Source organism: Triturus cristatus, chromosome 7, assembly GCF_964204655.1.
Source record: "Triturus cristatus chromosome 7, aTriCri1.1, whole genome shotgun sequence".
Taxonomy (NCBI): Eukaryota; Metazoa; Chordata; class Amphibia; order Caudata; family Salamandridae; genus Triturus; species Triturus cristatus.
The window spans coordinates 1,465,708,959-1,465,725,376 of record NC_140590.1 but is presented as its reverse complement, the minus strand read 5'-3'; the positions used below and the strand labels follow the sequence as shown (position 1 = coordinate 1,465,725,376).

General features: G+C 46.4%; 1 protein-coding gene across 4 annotated transcripts in view; it reads left to right on the top strand.

The window, feature by feature from the left end:
* PTPRT (protein tyrosine phosphatase receptor type T) overlaps positions 1 to 16,418 on the top strand; it is a 1,546,842-nt gene that overhangs the window by 1,469,421 nt on the left and 61,003 nt on the right. For all 4 annotated transcript variants that reach the window (XM_085619228.1, XM_085619229.1, XM_085619230.1 and 1 more), the window contains 2 exons: positions 12,079 to 12,228; positions 13,477 to 13,650. In XM_085619228.1, coding sequence (XP_085475354.1) covers positions 12,079 to 12,228; positions 13,477 to 13,650 — 324 coding nt within the window. The remainder of the gene's footprint in view (positions 1 to 12,078; positions 12,229 to 13,476; positions 13,651 to 16,418) is intronic.

Genomic DNA, 16,418 nt, shown 5'->3' with positions numbered 1-16,418 from the left:
ATTGTGTTTGGAAAACCCTGTCCTATTCAGGACCCAGGTGGACTCCTCCCACCCATCTAGCTGCTGATCTCCCCATTCACCACTGGGTGACTCATCCTGACACTGGGGAATCCCTAGCCCGTCACATGACATGACCAGCCAATCACGCGACAGACACACTGCACACAGAAGTGCCCACTTCTAGAAGTGGCACTTCCACACTAGGTACATACACGCCGCACACATCATCGCGCAGCATTCACTCCCACGAGTCCGCACATACCAAACTCGGGCCTGCACACCCCACGCATCAGGAACTACTAGGGACACATACATTCCCCATGCATTCCTATGGGAGGGCAGGCCTATCTCACCACATGCACTCAGAGCACGCACGCACTTTACCCTGGGACACAGGGAAAGTGCGCAGAAACCAAACAATCACCACACCAAGTCACCAGTAAAAATCAAAAAAGTTCAGGGGTGAACCTGCCAGAAGGGCCAAGTCCAACACAACCCCCTTCCAGCCAAAACGCAGGGCAGCCCAATCACCACCGTGATGGACTTCCCTGCTTGGGGCGATAGAACACGGACGCGGGCCCGCAACTGCAGGGACACCCTCCGGTTCTACGCCACGGCGAACCCATGGAATTCTTTCTAACACCACTGTCTGGACCAACTGGGCTACCCCACTGGTACTCCCAAGTTGTCCGCGGCCAAGACCAGGCCCTAGGCCACCCAGGTGCCACTGGTCTTTGCCTAACCACAGAGTGGGGGGTAGTAACCCCTGGCACATAGCGGCCATTCTCCACTCTTCCTCTCTGAAAGACAGGACTAGACTGCCACTGGTTCTCCAGCCTAGGGTCTACACCCTCAGGTGGACCAGGAGTCTCAGGGAAGGCTCTCCTCCCCCTACCTCTTCTCCTAGGGTTCCTCCTCCTCTGGCGAGGGGTACACCTAGAACGCCATTCCAACCCAGGGTTTAACCCCTCAGGTTGTACCGGGGGCAGAGGTGGGCTCTCCCACCCTCTGCACCCCCTTCCAGAACCCTGCTCCCTACCAACTGGGGCGGTACCTCTGGAAGAAGAACTGGTCGGGACGCTGATTACAGACGTCCCACCCTTCAGGTCAGGCTGATCCCGAACCTGGCCTTCCAACCTCCGGCCTAGAACCTTTGGTGGAATAATTGCCTGGCACTCCAGGACTTCTGGGGATCTCCACTCCATCCCCCTGAGGCTATCAAATGACACGTATGTCGAGCGACTGTCTGTCTGGCGCTGATCTCCCGTCCCCTGTCCACCTGACAGTGCGCGGAGATCCCCCAGAACAGAAGTGGTGTCACCCTGGTCACTACACGGGAACCTAGCCCAACTGGGAAGTCCCTGACCCACCGGCTCTTCCACTGGGGAACTCATCCCCCAATCACTCACGCTGGACTCCTGTACCCTCCCTACCGGAGCGGTACCGCCAGACTCCAGAACCACAGGAGCCCTGGTTACAGGTGCCCCAGGTCCTCCACTCACTAAGAGATCTTCCTCAAGTGGACTAACAGGACAGCCTAGGTCCCCAACTTGGTGTTCCCTCATGAAACCATCCAAGTCCTGAGGCAGGGTTTCGGGCGTCTGGGGACCCTCGGTCACCCCCTCACTCCTGCTCCACTGAGCCAGGCAGCGAGCCCCTACACCCTCCTCGCTATCCTGGGACCTAGCTGGGCTACACTGAGCCTCCTCCACCACGCTGGGCTGGAGGATCTCTGACCCACTATTGTTGGAATCACTCACTAATGACACTAGAGAACCTCTGGCCCTTTCCCAGCGCTCTGCTTCCTCTGCAAGTTTCCATGGACAAAAAGAGTTATACCTCAACAGGTGTTGGCGCAACCCTGGAGAACAACTACTGAGCATCTGCTCCTTGATAATCATATTTAGTACTCCATCCAAATCCTGCTCCGGGTTAAACACCAACCAGTCCACCAGGGCATCATGACATTCCTCCACAGCCTCCTCCCAAGACTGGTGAGACAGCTTCTTACTGCCCCTGAACTTCAACCTACATTCCTCCTCTCGGGAACAAGGTACCACACTCGGGGAACTGGGACTGGGACTCTCTATACTGCACTTTATATTGCTGCCCCCCCTGGACTCCACCCTCACTGGGGAATCCAGAAAACTACCACTGCGCTCAGGGGACAGGGAAAGGGGTGAGGCGCTATCTTCTACGCTGGACCCAGCAAGGGACTCCCTACCTACGGGGTCCTCACTCTCTACTGGCGTCCAGGTACTGTCATCTTCTTCTGAGTCTTCAGGGCTCCCCACAGACCCACCACCCTCCAGGTGTGAGGCCCGGGCCCTTTCTTCATCACTGCGCTCACGTTTCCATTCATCTGCTTGCCATCCAATCATGTAGTTCCTCAATTTGTACACAGTGTCTGACTCTCTCACCCCTATGTTTCTTTCTCTACAGAACCTTTCCAACTCCTGCATACTGTAATAAACTAGATCACTGAGATCAAAAGCAGGCTCCATTCTGGCAGACGTTCTAGAGAAAAGATCACACAGGGAACCTAGGGGTCTGAGTTTAACAGGAGTACACAATTCACAAAAAGATTCAGCAAGCTCTCTAACCCAGAGAACTCACACTCACTTGCCTAGTGCCACTCACCACTCATCCACACACAACCCTCCCCTCGGACTGGTAAGGCAGTTTCTACCACCCCTGATTCCTCAACCTGACCACCACGTGACACAGGTACCAACTCTGGGCGCAGGGCGGGGGACAAATGTACAGGACACTATTACGCTGCCACCACTGGATCCCACCCTCTGGTGAATCCAGAAAACACAATGCACTAAGGGGGATGATCTACCCTCCCGAGCTAGGGACACCTAACTCACAGTGCACAAAAACACATTTCCAAGGAAATGACAATTAAAAACAATTTTAAAACAATAATCCCTATACCATGTGATTTATCTAAATGCAGAGTTTTGTAGTGCGGCCAGTTGCCGCTGCGGTACAGCGCAAACGCAAGTCCAAATCCCACCGCTGATCACCAATGTTAGAAATGGGATTTCTGGCTGGCCAAGGCTTGCGCCAAAGTCAGGCAGAAACCACCACTCTAGTCAGGGCAAGGAAGTTACACGCCAAAGATAACCCCTGCTCACCCCCTTGGTAGCTTGGCACGAGCAGACAGGCTTATCCCTGAGGCGATGTGTAAAGCGTTTGCGCGCGCACCCAGCAACAACACCCAAGGCCCACCACAAAGGAAACTCCACACAAGGTATTATATAAAAATAACCTTTGTATTATACACAACACATTAGATAAAAACACACACTTTACAATGTGCCAACAGGCACGGGCAGAATTTACAAGGGATTATATATACAGGGGACAGGGCCACATGGACCACTGTCAGGAATTAGCACTTTGTAGGAATAGCACTTAGAACGTAGGAATAATATTTGAGAACATAGCACACAATCACTGTAGCACTAAAAATAGAACATGTAGCACACAACCAGTAACTACTGGTATCAGAACGTACCACCTACGCAACCCTAACCACCTTTAGGAATACCACGCAGGGAACTAGGACCTCACTAGTACCACCTGTACTAAGGAGAAAACAACCACCTAAGTATCACTCTACCTGTAGGGGTCTAAGCACATAAACACAGGATGCATAAAATACATTTAGAGGTGTAAACACAATTCAGGACAGAAAATATCATGAAGGCATTGCGCAGGCGCAAAAAGTTCATGTATGAAAATCACCAAGTGCCCTAGGGGAGGGCACAACACAAGATAACTGTCCGCAGGCCAACTGGCCTCTCAGGATGCAGAAATGACCAATATCCAATACTGTCAGGGCGCGACTGCGCAGGCTGCGCAAGCCAGGCGCACAATGCCCAACCTAAACGTGGCAGCTGCCCACTAAGTGCTGGGCAGCTGTAGGAATGAGCGTGGGCACCACTGTGCCTTCTTGGGACAAATAGGGCAAGTGTTGGAGCCTCCTTGGGCTCTAAACAAACGAATGTGGCCCCCAATAACGTGGAGCGCACCAGCGCTCAAAGAAAACCATGCGGGGTGTTGGAGCCCCACGAGCGCTCTAAAATAATATGCCCCCACGATGGATTGGAGCCCTCAGGCTCTAGACAGGGAGAAATGCCCCCGTAGCGTTGGAGCGCAGGAGCGCTCAAATACCACCATGCCCCTAACGTTGGAGCCTTGTAGGGCTCTACACCAATATGGGGGCCAATGTTGGAGCGGCCCGCTGCCTTCCGGGGCCGCTCCTCTTACGAAACAAAATGCCCCCGACTTTGGAGCCTCGATGGAGCGCACCAGCGCTCAGTAACCTGCACCCTCCCGCACTCACCGGATCGACGATCCTGTCTCCGGTCGCGGCGGGAGGCTCTCCCTCTTTGCTGGCGGCTTGACGGGGCGTCTGCCAGAGCGGGGTAGGCTCCCGCCTGGCTTCTCTTGGGCTGCGGGACTTCTCCTTCCTCGCCGGGGGATCCGGGAGCCGGGACTTCCTACTTCCGCTCAGCGTCGGAATGACGTGGCGGTTGGAGTCCCGGTTGCCGGGCAACCCCCTGGCTTCGAGTCCGGCGTCACTTTCCTTTCCTGCGGCTCGGGCCGCGGCGGTGGTTCCTCCGCGGGGTGGGCACCCGCTAGTCCACTTCAGACAGCGGCCAGGTCCCTGGCGGGGTGGGCACCCGCCAGGGATATCACTTCCCTAACAAAGCGGGGTAGGCACCCGCGACCCAAATAATTACATAAGCGGGGTAGGCTCCCGCCTGGGCAGATGTACGGCGGGGTGGGCTCCCGCCGTAAAATAAACAAAGAAGCGGGGTAGGCACCCGCAAGCGCACCACAATGCCGGGTGGGCACCGGCCTCCAGAATAAAGCGCTCCTAGCGCTACGGCCAAAGTGAGAGCGCTCTCAGGCACTCAGGGACACACATCAAGCGCTCCCAGCGCTATGAGGGAAAGAAAAGCACTTCCAGGTGCTTTAGAGGAGAACCAACACAAAGTCCAGCAAAGTCTCTAGGAAGGTAGGCAGGGGGCAAGGCTGGGCCAGGGGCCAGCTCACTGGGCCCTCCAGGGCAGGAAGGCAGTCCCAAGTGGCGGTTCCTCCTGGCCTCCAGCAGCAGCAGCAGCCCCCCTCAGGATCCTGGAAGAGAACAGTTTCTGTGGGGACACAGCCCCATTTTTATACAGGCAAACCCTTTGTTCTGGGTTCAGGGTGAGGGGGAAAACCAGTCGCAGCTGGTTGGGGAGCACCCTTGATGTGCTCAGCCCCTCACTCTATTCACTGGCAGGGCTAGGGTCGTCAGTCGCACCACAGGGGGCGGGGCCAGCATTGTGTTTGGAAAACCCTGTCCTATTCAGGACCCAGGTGGACTCCTCCCACCCATCTAGCTGCTGATCTCCCCATTCACCACTGGGTGACTCATCCTGACACTGGGGAATCCCTAGCCCGTCACATGACATGACCAGCCAATCACGCGACAGACACACTGCACACAGAAGTGCCCACTTCTAGAAGTGGCACTTCCACACTAGGTACATACACGCCGCACACATCATCGCGCAGCATTCACTCCCACGAGTCCGCACATACCAAACTCGGGCCTGCACACCCCACGCATCAGGAACTACTAGGGACACATACATTCCCCATGCATTCCTATGGGAGGGCAGGCCTATCTCACCACATGCACTCAGAGCACGCACGCACTTTACCCTGGGACACAGGGAAAGTGCGCAGAAACCAAACAATCACCACACCAAGTCACCAGTAAAAATCAAAAAAGTTCAGGGGTGAACCTGCCAGAAGGGCCAAGTCCAACAGTATAGTACATTTCATATTTATTACATACATGTCTCCTGGCATGTTCTTTGGGTTTTCAGACACGAAACATTAAAAAGAGATCTAAAATAGTTGTCATCTTATAAAGCCAGATTGTCCTTTTGAAATAACGGTAACTATGAGACACGAGTGTGTCATGTGAATTTGTCTGATCTGTCATGTGAATTTGTCTGATGAGGGAAATAAAAATCCTAACAAAGAAGGGATCGTTCTATCCCCCCTATTTGAATTACGTTGAGAGTCGATGGTTGTGGTCTCCTTTTGTAGACTCACGTCTTTTTCCAAGTCCACCAAATGGGGAGGGCTACACTATCTGGGCAACAATATCACAACTTTAAATGGTTAGTTATAGCAGTCAACTCATTAAGGCGGCAATAAAGTTCATAGAGTTACTGTAGCCACAATGGAACTTGTGTATAGCAAATTTAGATTTCATCTATTTGAGCTGAGGGCATGTTTTGTTAAAAATCTGCAAATTATGTGGCAAATCATCGATTAACGGGCAAGTGCAGCAAATTCATATTTTTCTAGAAAATGCAAGAGCACATAATTCCATTTTTACAGTGATCATCTTTATGGACAGTGAAAAAGGCTGGACCAGCACTCTTGCACAGCCAGGCGTACCTTTTGATCTTTTACTTGTATTCTGTTCTGTGTACTTTCCACCAGAAATTCGAATTTACAGAGAATGGAGAAGTATTGACTGATGACGCAAGCTCTGCTCTCAACTTCCCAGACAGTATAATTATAAGGCAGCTCTTGCCACATCAACATTGCATTGTGGTTAAACACCACTTCAGTGAAGAGGCTGCTCTACAGAAACAAACTCACTTCACTTTGCAGCCAGATTACCATGAAAGAATGGAAAAACATTTGAAAATGTGTCACTTTTATTGCAGTTTTGCTTTATGTAATATGGGAGATATCATGCTTCAGCTCTGATTACTTGCCATTATCCTACAAAATAATAGCGTGGTTAGTGAGGTACACAATGTTTTTTCAGTCATATTCCCTGGGGACTTAAACACATACTTCGCAACTGCTCAGAGAAGCTTAACCATTCAGTAGGCTCAAGAATTAAATGAAATAACCATTTTCTTCAAACTGCAAAGACAGGGCTTTTAATGGTACTTCAAAGCAAGGGTGCAATCCATTTTAATGGAAGTGCACCAGCACATCTTAATAGGAAACAGAGACTTGGACTCTTAATATTTCCATTTTAGTCACTGCCAAATGGAAGCAAAATATAAAGCGATATTGCAGAGTAAGCCATGGTCTCCCCCCCAGGTGACTTCAACATTTTCACAGACAGCACATAGAAGCACTTTTTCCACACTCTGTACAGGGTGTACGCAGTGCCATAACGCACCCTGCAGTATATGATTAGGGACCCACGAGTCTCCAGCCATCTCACAGATATTCATTTACATTGGGTTGATTGGGGTCCCCTAAAGGGTAGGGGTCCCCCGGAGGGGTTAGGGGCCCCCTGCATCACAGGGGCTACAGGCTCCTGCATAATACCTCTCGCTGTAAGAGGCTCAATACTCCAATAAAACCTGGGAAATCCATTCCACCCCACCCACAAACTTTGGCGTAGACTAAGTAAGGGGTTTGCCATGGATTAAACATTCTTATGACTGTTAGGTCTGGTTTCCAATGAATTTTCCTGACTTAAGAAAGGCTTAACACAGACTTACATTAGGGTGAGTCCCTTCACAGACCAGACCCTCATACCAGTCTTACGGCAATCTGTTGAAGTCTGGAGAATTTCTTAGCAAGGTTGATTCACAAAAGCATTTATGAGTAATGGAAGAATTACCTCTGGACTAATCATATTCATACTCTTACATGCCTTTCTGAATCTGCCGCAAAATGTCCAACTCCATATTAGTAACATTGTAAATGCATGTACTCCTGGCTCCCAGCGATAAGGCAGAGCCAAAGCCCCTCTCTGATTCTCACACAGTTGTCTGGCGACAGCTGTTCTCTCAAGACAGGCCATAAAAAAGACACAATCTTTTCTTTTTGTACAAAGTGCAAATGAATGTTGCCTAAATATTCCCATTTGTATGTTTTGGGGGCAATTCACAAAGACATATAAGAGTATGCAAACAGATACTACAGAAGTGCTACTTTATGTACTCCAAAATGCCTTTGTGACTACGACTCTATATTAATGGCAAACATTTAAACTCATAAATTGTGCTCTGAATGCAGTTAACTTTGATTTTCAGATCAATGGGAACATACACTCTTAGTTGAATGTAGGGACACCTAAGTGTGATTCTCTATCTGTCATGGGGAGAGGACAGGAAGAGAACACCCAGCATAAGCCCAACGCACCCTAGGTCTGGGTCTAGACTGTGTTCTATTAGTAGGGCTCAAGTGTGCATGTGCCAGACATGGCTATTCTCGACTTCGAGACACAAGCCAAAGCTAGGAGGTCAGGCTGGTGAACATGGCACAGCCAATATCTATTGAAATGTTTACCTTGGTCAAAGCATCAGCTGCTTCTAAACGGCAAGGGACATGCAGGGCATTGCTGTCCAAGTCATTGACAGCCAGGTAGAACTTGGCTGATTTTGCACTCCACCCGCTTTACATTTTCAATACTGAGAATGTGGATCTGGGGTGGAGCCTGGTAGCTATTTCTGCGAAGTCTCGACTCAAAGAGTGCAAAGCATGTTTGACATGCTCAGCTCGGAGAGAGCTGTCCATCCTCAAGTCGCTTGCTTGTGCTGGTGTGCTACCAGTCTTTATGCTAGGTCCTTCTGTTTTTTTTTGTCTTCAGTGGACTTTAGTGCCAAAAATTAAGCACTGAAGTACATCTGGAAAACGGCACTTATGGTTTCCATCATGTCTATTATTACTTTTTAGTTGAAATTAAACTACAGCATTTTAGATGGGCATCTCCACCTTTCAGAAACCCCTTCTCCTTTCCCCTTTCACTGAACTACAAAGTTTCTCATTTTCGTTCCCATGATAACTCTCCCAGGCTCATGTCAGGACCAGACCTCTTAGGGGCATATGTACAAGGGGATTGTGCCACAGGAGCATCACTTTTACCAACGTTTCGGTGGCGCATTGCCCTGCTCCATATTTACAAAGTGGCAGAAAGTCACTTTTTGTGCTTAACGCCACTTTGTAAATATGGTACCATTTTACACAGTTTTCAGCATGAAAGGGGCATGCAATTGGTGTTCCTGTGAGCGTTCCACCACAACACCTATTTCTTTATGATGCTGCCGTAAATTTAAAACAATATGTAATAGCAGGCATTAGAATTGTGCAACGAGGAGAAATACCTTAAACTCTCCTCGTTTTTGCATTCTGCAGCACACATAGAAAAAGCAAAATGCCATGAAGAATTGTCCGTGTGCAGTAAGGTGTCCCTTTCTGCAAATAAAAAACCTTTAAATAATGATGATTTGCTACTTCTATCTGTGCTGCAGCACAGATAGAAATAACAAATCGCCATTATTGATTGTTTATGTGCAGGAAGGGACACCTTCCTGCTTATAAACAATTGTTAAATAATGACGATTTGCTACTTCTATCTGTGCTGTATTCTGCGGCACACATAGACGTTACAAATTGCCATTATTGATTGTTTATGTGCCGCAGGGACACCTGTGTTGGCGCTAGGCAGCTACTTTTAGCACAAGGGGAAAACACAGGGGTGCACCGTATTGTTGCAAATTGTGCCAAAGCTCCACTCTTTGCCACTTCTTTGTAAATATGTACCTTGGTCTTTTTGGGCAAGTAAGTCCCCAGTAATCTCTAGTTAGGTAGGTAAATACAGGAGCCCCGATTTTCTGGAATTTGTGTTCCCCATCCAGGGCATCATACATCAATTTCTCATAACTCAATAGTTTGCTGAGCCTCTGAATCAATAACTCCATTATCAGGAGCATATCATATCCCCATAAGGCTAATGTTTGTTTTTTGTCACAAATAAGAAAAAAGAGACTGTATGTCCCCTGGGAGCATGTAAGGGAAACATTCCCTGAGAGGGTCATCCTAGCAATAGTCACATCACTGCCTCTCCCCGATTCACATGAGGTGTACTTGCTGATACTTCACTTCAATCACCTAGTTAATCTTGGGCAACTCCATGCGTTCATAGTGAAATGAACCCCCTTCTTCATACCCCTTCAACAATTTCGGGGTCTAGCGTGCTCTATGATGTCAATCTAGCTGGTGTGTAGTGCCAACTGTAAATAATTTCCTAAAGCATATCTAACAAAGTTGGTATTCCTAATGAATACCTCTTCCCATTATTTAGCATCTAGAGTTGTACCCAATCAATTCTTCCATTGACTCTGGCACAAGAGCTTAACATCTGGGGATCTCCAATTGAGGAATTAAAGAGGTTTGCAACTAGCCCTTTCCCAGATGATTTCAGGAATTTTTCGAACTAGATGCGTAAAATAACACCGTCTTGCAGCTTTAATAATTCAATAATATTTATAATAATAGTTTGGGCCCGGCGTACCATGCTTTCTAATTAAGATGGCCCTGTTGTAATTGTAGTGATTATATAAGCCACCGTAGGTAATTTTCTAATTTTGTGTGTCATGAATTGTGTTTTATTCTTTAGAATGTTTCCTGGTCAAGACTGCCAAGCTAAACTGTAGTTCTTTTATATGTCACTGTTGAGTGTGATGAATTGTGTTTTATTTCATATTTTATTCTCTATATGCTCTATGTGATTTTATGTGTTCTTAAATGTGGTTTTTCTTTTATGGATATTTGAATAGACAAATAAATATGTTTGACTGACTGACTGACAAAATTCAATAAGAAATGCTATTTCCTTAGCCTCCACGGAGGTGTTCATGATTGTTCTACCTATTCTTAGAGAAAAAGCATCCATTAGGAACTCCAGCTTTCCTATTCTTAATAAGGAAATGCTAGATTTCTGCATTAGCAACCATTTTTTCTAGTCAAGTTTTGGTAAACCAGTATGTGACTTACGCATAATATCCTTTTTATTTGACCTATCCCAAGGTTTATTGAATACAAGAGAAACTGAAAAAATATAAATAAATTGGGTAAAACATCCTTTTTGTGAGTTTTGAAGTTAGATTTTAAAGAAATGATGAATATTTGTCCTCTGCATTTTCACACTGCAGAGCAGTGTACACACTTGGACAGACATATCCACTGTGTGTAGAATAGGTGCACTAGGGATTTAGGGTCTATCCTAATTCACATCAAATGTGTGGATTTGACTCAGCTCTGCAGCTCAATTGAAGGACGATCCACAGACGATCCAGTGCACTGCCCTCTACCACCATCCCCTCCCCCGTTATTCAACTTGGAAAAAAAAAATACAAGAAGTCTACTGCTTAATGACTGGAAGCTACTGAAGCACAGAGCTAGTATGAATACACAACTAGATGTGTCGTTTTTCTACTTATGCAAAGCTTGCAATTTTAAATAAAAGCAGAACAAGAAGGTGAAAATATGTCTATCCGACATGATAGGTCCTTTGATGGCTCGACTCATGTTTTGGCTTTTTGGGCCAAGCCAGACCACTGGCTCCTCAATGGGCCGACTCTCCCTATTAATGTATTGCCTGCCCATCCATACTATGTAGTTGTTGCCACCCTCCCTGCTGTATTGAAGAGCATATCCAGGGGTGAGAGGGTGGGGCGTTAAGGTGGTTAAAAAATAGAAAAATAAACTCACCTGATTGTTGTGTCTCTCCTTGTTGTCCCTCCGCTCCGGCCCGAAGAAGGAAGCACCCAGGCTCTACTGAGCCAATCACAATGCTGCAATGCAGCATTGTGATTGGTCTGAGCGCAGTGGTTCAGCGCACAGCCAAGGAATAGTAGCCTGGGCATGTTCTCCACCCAAGCTGTAATGCAGCCTGGATGGAGAACATGCAAAGTGCGCATGAATGTTTGGCCGGCCCAAGATGGCCGGCCAAACATTCATGTGCTCTTTCAGAGTGCCCACTACTCCTCCCCCTGCTCCTCTGTCACCAGAGCAGCCCTGCCCCGCCCGCAAAGCTGATGCAACAGGTTCAAATAAAATGATAATACAATTGAAATATTATCATTTTATTTTTCCTTTATTTACACTGCTAAAAAGGATTAGGGCAACGCTCCTCCACCTTAGCGGAGAAGCCACCACTGAGCTTATCAAATGATCTCCACTCCAATGTTTGGCTCGTCATATTTCACCTCCATCCTCACCTGCTTGCCTTTTGTGTTACAGGAACAGTATATCTTCGTCCATGATGCCATTCTCGAGGCCTGCCTTTGCGGCAACACTGCCATCCCCGTGTGTGAGTTTCGGTCGGTCTATTACAACATCAGCAGACTCGATCCCCAGACCAACTCCAGCCAGATCAAGGATGAATTTCAGGTATGAGGAAGTGCCAAGCTGGGAAGTTTGGGAAAAGCGTGGAAACATTAAGGAAATATTGACACTACATGAACCCAAAATGCACGAAGGTGCAAAATGCAGTCTAACACTTAGCATGCACCAAACAAAGAAATTGGTGCACTAGCCAATTTCATGAGGTGCAGCTCCTGGAATTAATGAGTAAAATTCGCCGGCTAATATTCCATAGTGTGGCCTCTGTTATTAGCCTAAATGTACTCCTCCCACATTAATTTACTTTCTCACAACCAGTTGCCGCCATTTTGTTATTTAGCTAGACTGTGTCATTCTTTGTATTCCTAAGGGGTTTATGTACAGCATTGACACCATAGACCTCTAGAATGTCAGGACTCAATTGAAATCAAAACAAATGCACCATATATATCTCTCCACTCTTATTTAACAAATTTTTGCAGTATTAGTACTAGTTCTTCACTAGCAGATACTGTGGAATATGCATTGCATGCACTTCTGAAGTCTCTCAGAAAACGTTTCAGCTGATGAAAAACATCTCGCACAGCATGATTCTAAAGCTTGCTGCTGTCTGCTTGTTGATGCTTTTCTGTGGACAGGTGGCATCAATTATGCTATTTAATGAAGCAGAGTTGTGATGCTTTCCGCTGAATATATCAAGTGCAATTTCCTTCCTCTGTCCTATTGTGAGGATGCAAATCAATAAAGTGAAAATGTGGTGGAATAAAATAAATTGTTTTTATGTCCTGGGCTGTGCTCATTGGACCCTATTTATAGGCAAAGCAACATAGCTCACATTGGTATACTGAGGGCACCTCACTGCATGTGCTGGCAATTTATTTTCATCTTTTTCCTTAACCTCGCGTCTTAGGACATTTTACAGTGCCCATCAATGTGTTCGCTTGTGCTCAGGATCTGCTTGTTATTTATCACATAAAGACCAGTTGGGATGAGGGGGGATAAAGGATTTGATGTTAAATGATACTGCAAATTGACATTCCTAATTCTGTCCAATCACCCAAGGCATGATCGCATGCTCAGTGGCGTAACACAGACCCCAGCAGCCCCTGTGGTGCGGGGGGGCCCAAACTCCACGGGGCCCCCGCAGCACAGTAGTCTAGCCGGAGAGCTCCCAATTGAGTCTGGAGGGGGGCCCTCTACATACCTTGCAGGGGGCCCCATCACGTTTTGTTATGCCAGTGCGTATGCTTATACTCACAGCAGGTTGTTTCTATTTTCCTTTCATGGCCCTTGCAGACCTTGAACATTGTGACGCCAAGGGTGCGGCCAGAAGACTGCAGCATCGGCCTCCTTCCGAGGAATCATGACAAGAACCGATGCATGGATGTGCTGCCCCTGGACCGCTGCCTTCCGTTTCTCATCTCAGTGGACGGGGAGTCGAGCAACTACATCAATGCTGCACTCATGGACGTAAGTGGAAGGCAATACTGGCTGAGAGGACGGTGTTTTCATTCGTCTTCTTTCTCAACCCTGCCAGCATTGTGAGTTTTCAAGAGAAACACTGTTGCTGTTGTGGAAATCAAATGCAAGAGTGAACAAAGGCTTGGCTTCAGTAACCCCTATTCTCCTGTAGAGACAGATCAAGGATCTAGGGAAAAAAACTTGAATAGTGCAGAAACAAAAACATTGACTCAAGTTATGGAATGGGAGCTTTACTCAGTCTGTTTATTACCCTAACTTTTGCCACAAAACAGATTATAAAAGGAATCCAGTGTGTCGAATCCAAAACTACATTGTTATGTTTCATCATGTTACTTTTTGTATGCAACTAATTTTGCTTCTTTTTTCTGGGTTTTATATAGCACGAACTTGACCCAAAGGTATCGGGTACCAGAGTGCCTTACATGACCACCACTTGCATTACAAAAGGACACATTCATTTTTATTAGGCACTGGTAGATTAAGTGATTTGCCCAGACGCACAGGTTGTTGAGAATCATTGCTGAGACTCGAACACGGTTCCCCAGATTGGAGATCAACCACCCTAGCCCTTAGACCACATCCTCTCATTATTGAAGAGTCAAAAACACAATGGTAATAAGATAACTTTCTCAGATGAAATGAGTTCTAGTCAAATATCAAGCATACCACACTAGAACTGAAAACATCTTTGTCAAACGCCACTTTATGGTTAATAATAATAATCCATCAAATGTCCTCATTACAATTTCAATATTAACTCAGTATGTATTGTTTCTAGGGTTTAAGGGTCCAATCTGTATTCATTTTTAAACTTCATGGATAGATACAAGCTCTTCATTGCGTAAACGTTCCAAGCACTCCTGCCTTGCCCTCCACACCCAAAATTTATAAAATGAGAAACAATGACATAGGAGATAAGTTCTAAGTGCAAGGTCTCAGCTTTGTTTCCAGTTCTTCTAAATTGTTATCCCGAATTACCCTTCCCACTAATAACTTTACAATAAGTCATTATGATTTCCTCTCATTAGCTTACCATGACAGGCAGTGATTGTGGGTCCTGGCTTTAGTCTTTACATCATGTTATAGTGCAGGTTACTTCAGCACAACTTTAAGTACCAGTGCTCTCTGTCTCACATCTTTTGTGAGCCCTACAAACACACTAAGGGGCATATTTACAAGGCGGCGATAGAAAATTATCGCCGCTTTGGCGGCCGTTTTCGGCCGAAAAGCTGCGATAATTTTATCGCCTAATTAGCAAGGTCACGCTAATGCATGAAACCTTGCATTAGCGCACAAATTCTTAACGCCCAGCTTTGCATCTCTAATGAGATGCAAAGTGGGCATTCCTGACATGACATGACAGGAGAAATGTCGCTAAGCGGCATTTCTCCTATCATCAAGCCCCACGCTATGAAGCATAGCAGCAGGAAAAGTAGCGTTAACCCCTGTTATCGCTACTTTCCTTACGCCTGCTTCAGGACTGACTTAGCCATGATATCCTATGGAAGGTGTATATCATGGTTAAGTTTGTGGGGCCCTATCAACAAGCTAACGCCACATTGCGTGAGATTATCGCTGGGTTTCTAGCGATAATCTCACGTTAGGTAGTTAGCGCTAGGATTTTTATCGCTTTTGAGATAAGCGTTGCTAATAGCACGGTATCTCAGCAATAAAAATCCACGCTAGTCGGCGATAATTATCCTAGCGCTAAGTGCGCTTAACGATAATTATCGCCGGTTGTTGCTGATATGCCCCTAAGTCTTTCGAAGCACCAAGAAGTGATTGGTTTTGCACTGAATATTCGGTAAATAAAATCTCGCTATCCTGACCATCAGAACTGTAAAGCAACATTCTTCTGATAATACTTTAGTCCAATATCTTTAATGTGGCTATATATCTATGAATGGCTGGATCCAAACTGGAATGGCATGGTGAGCAAAAAAACTATGGATTTAGACCCAGATCTCTGTACTGGAGATGAATGTTTTTCAATGTTCAGCATTCCGTTTTTCATCTTCTTGTGTTTCTATAGATCTATGAATAAAATGCGTATTAAAGCATAGATTTCTTGGTGGACCATTTTGTCTAAGCATCACTGAATAGGCAATTTCTTGTGGCATCCAACCCTGGCAGTTTCTCAAAGCAGAGTGATCTTTTGGTCATCAAGGAATTCCATGTACACACTTTCTTTGACAAACACCTTGTCTTGAAATTTATACTTAAAAGTTTCATGCTTGCTATTCTTGCATGTCTGCTAGCTGATGAAACCCTTGGTGAAAAACATCTATATTGTTCACAATGTTTTGCTTTGAAAATCATTTGTTAATACATAGACAGCAGCAATGTTCAATAATACTCATAGGGGAGAGCTGGCGGAAAGCATAGTATAAAAGTATCTGCCCTAAGATCAGTTATGTGACACAATGGCCTCCCCTGAGGGGATCACCTTAGGCTCTAACAAAGACCCTAGTTGGTTGCCCTTTATTACATTTAGAGCCTGCTCTTTCACTGACACATTTAGTGGTGACAAGAAACCAAATATAGCTGATGCTTACGAAGTACAAACTAGAAGTTGGAGAAGTATCTTCATCCTACAAGTATTACTATCTACCCTCGGTCTCAGTAGTTGCATGGGAAGGAAACAGTACTGAATGCATCAAGCTTTGCCCATGCTGTGGATTGTCGTGACATGAATCTTACTTTGGATCTTGTATAAACTTGTTCAGACTTAGTACTGATTTTCCCCATCAACAATA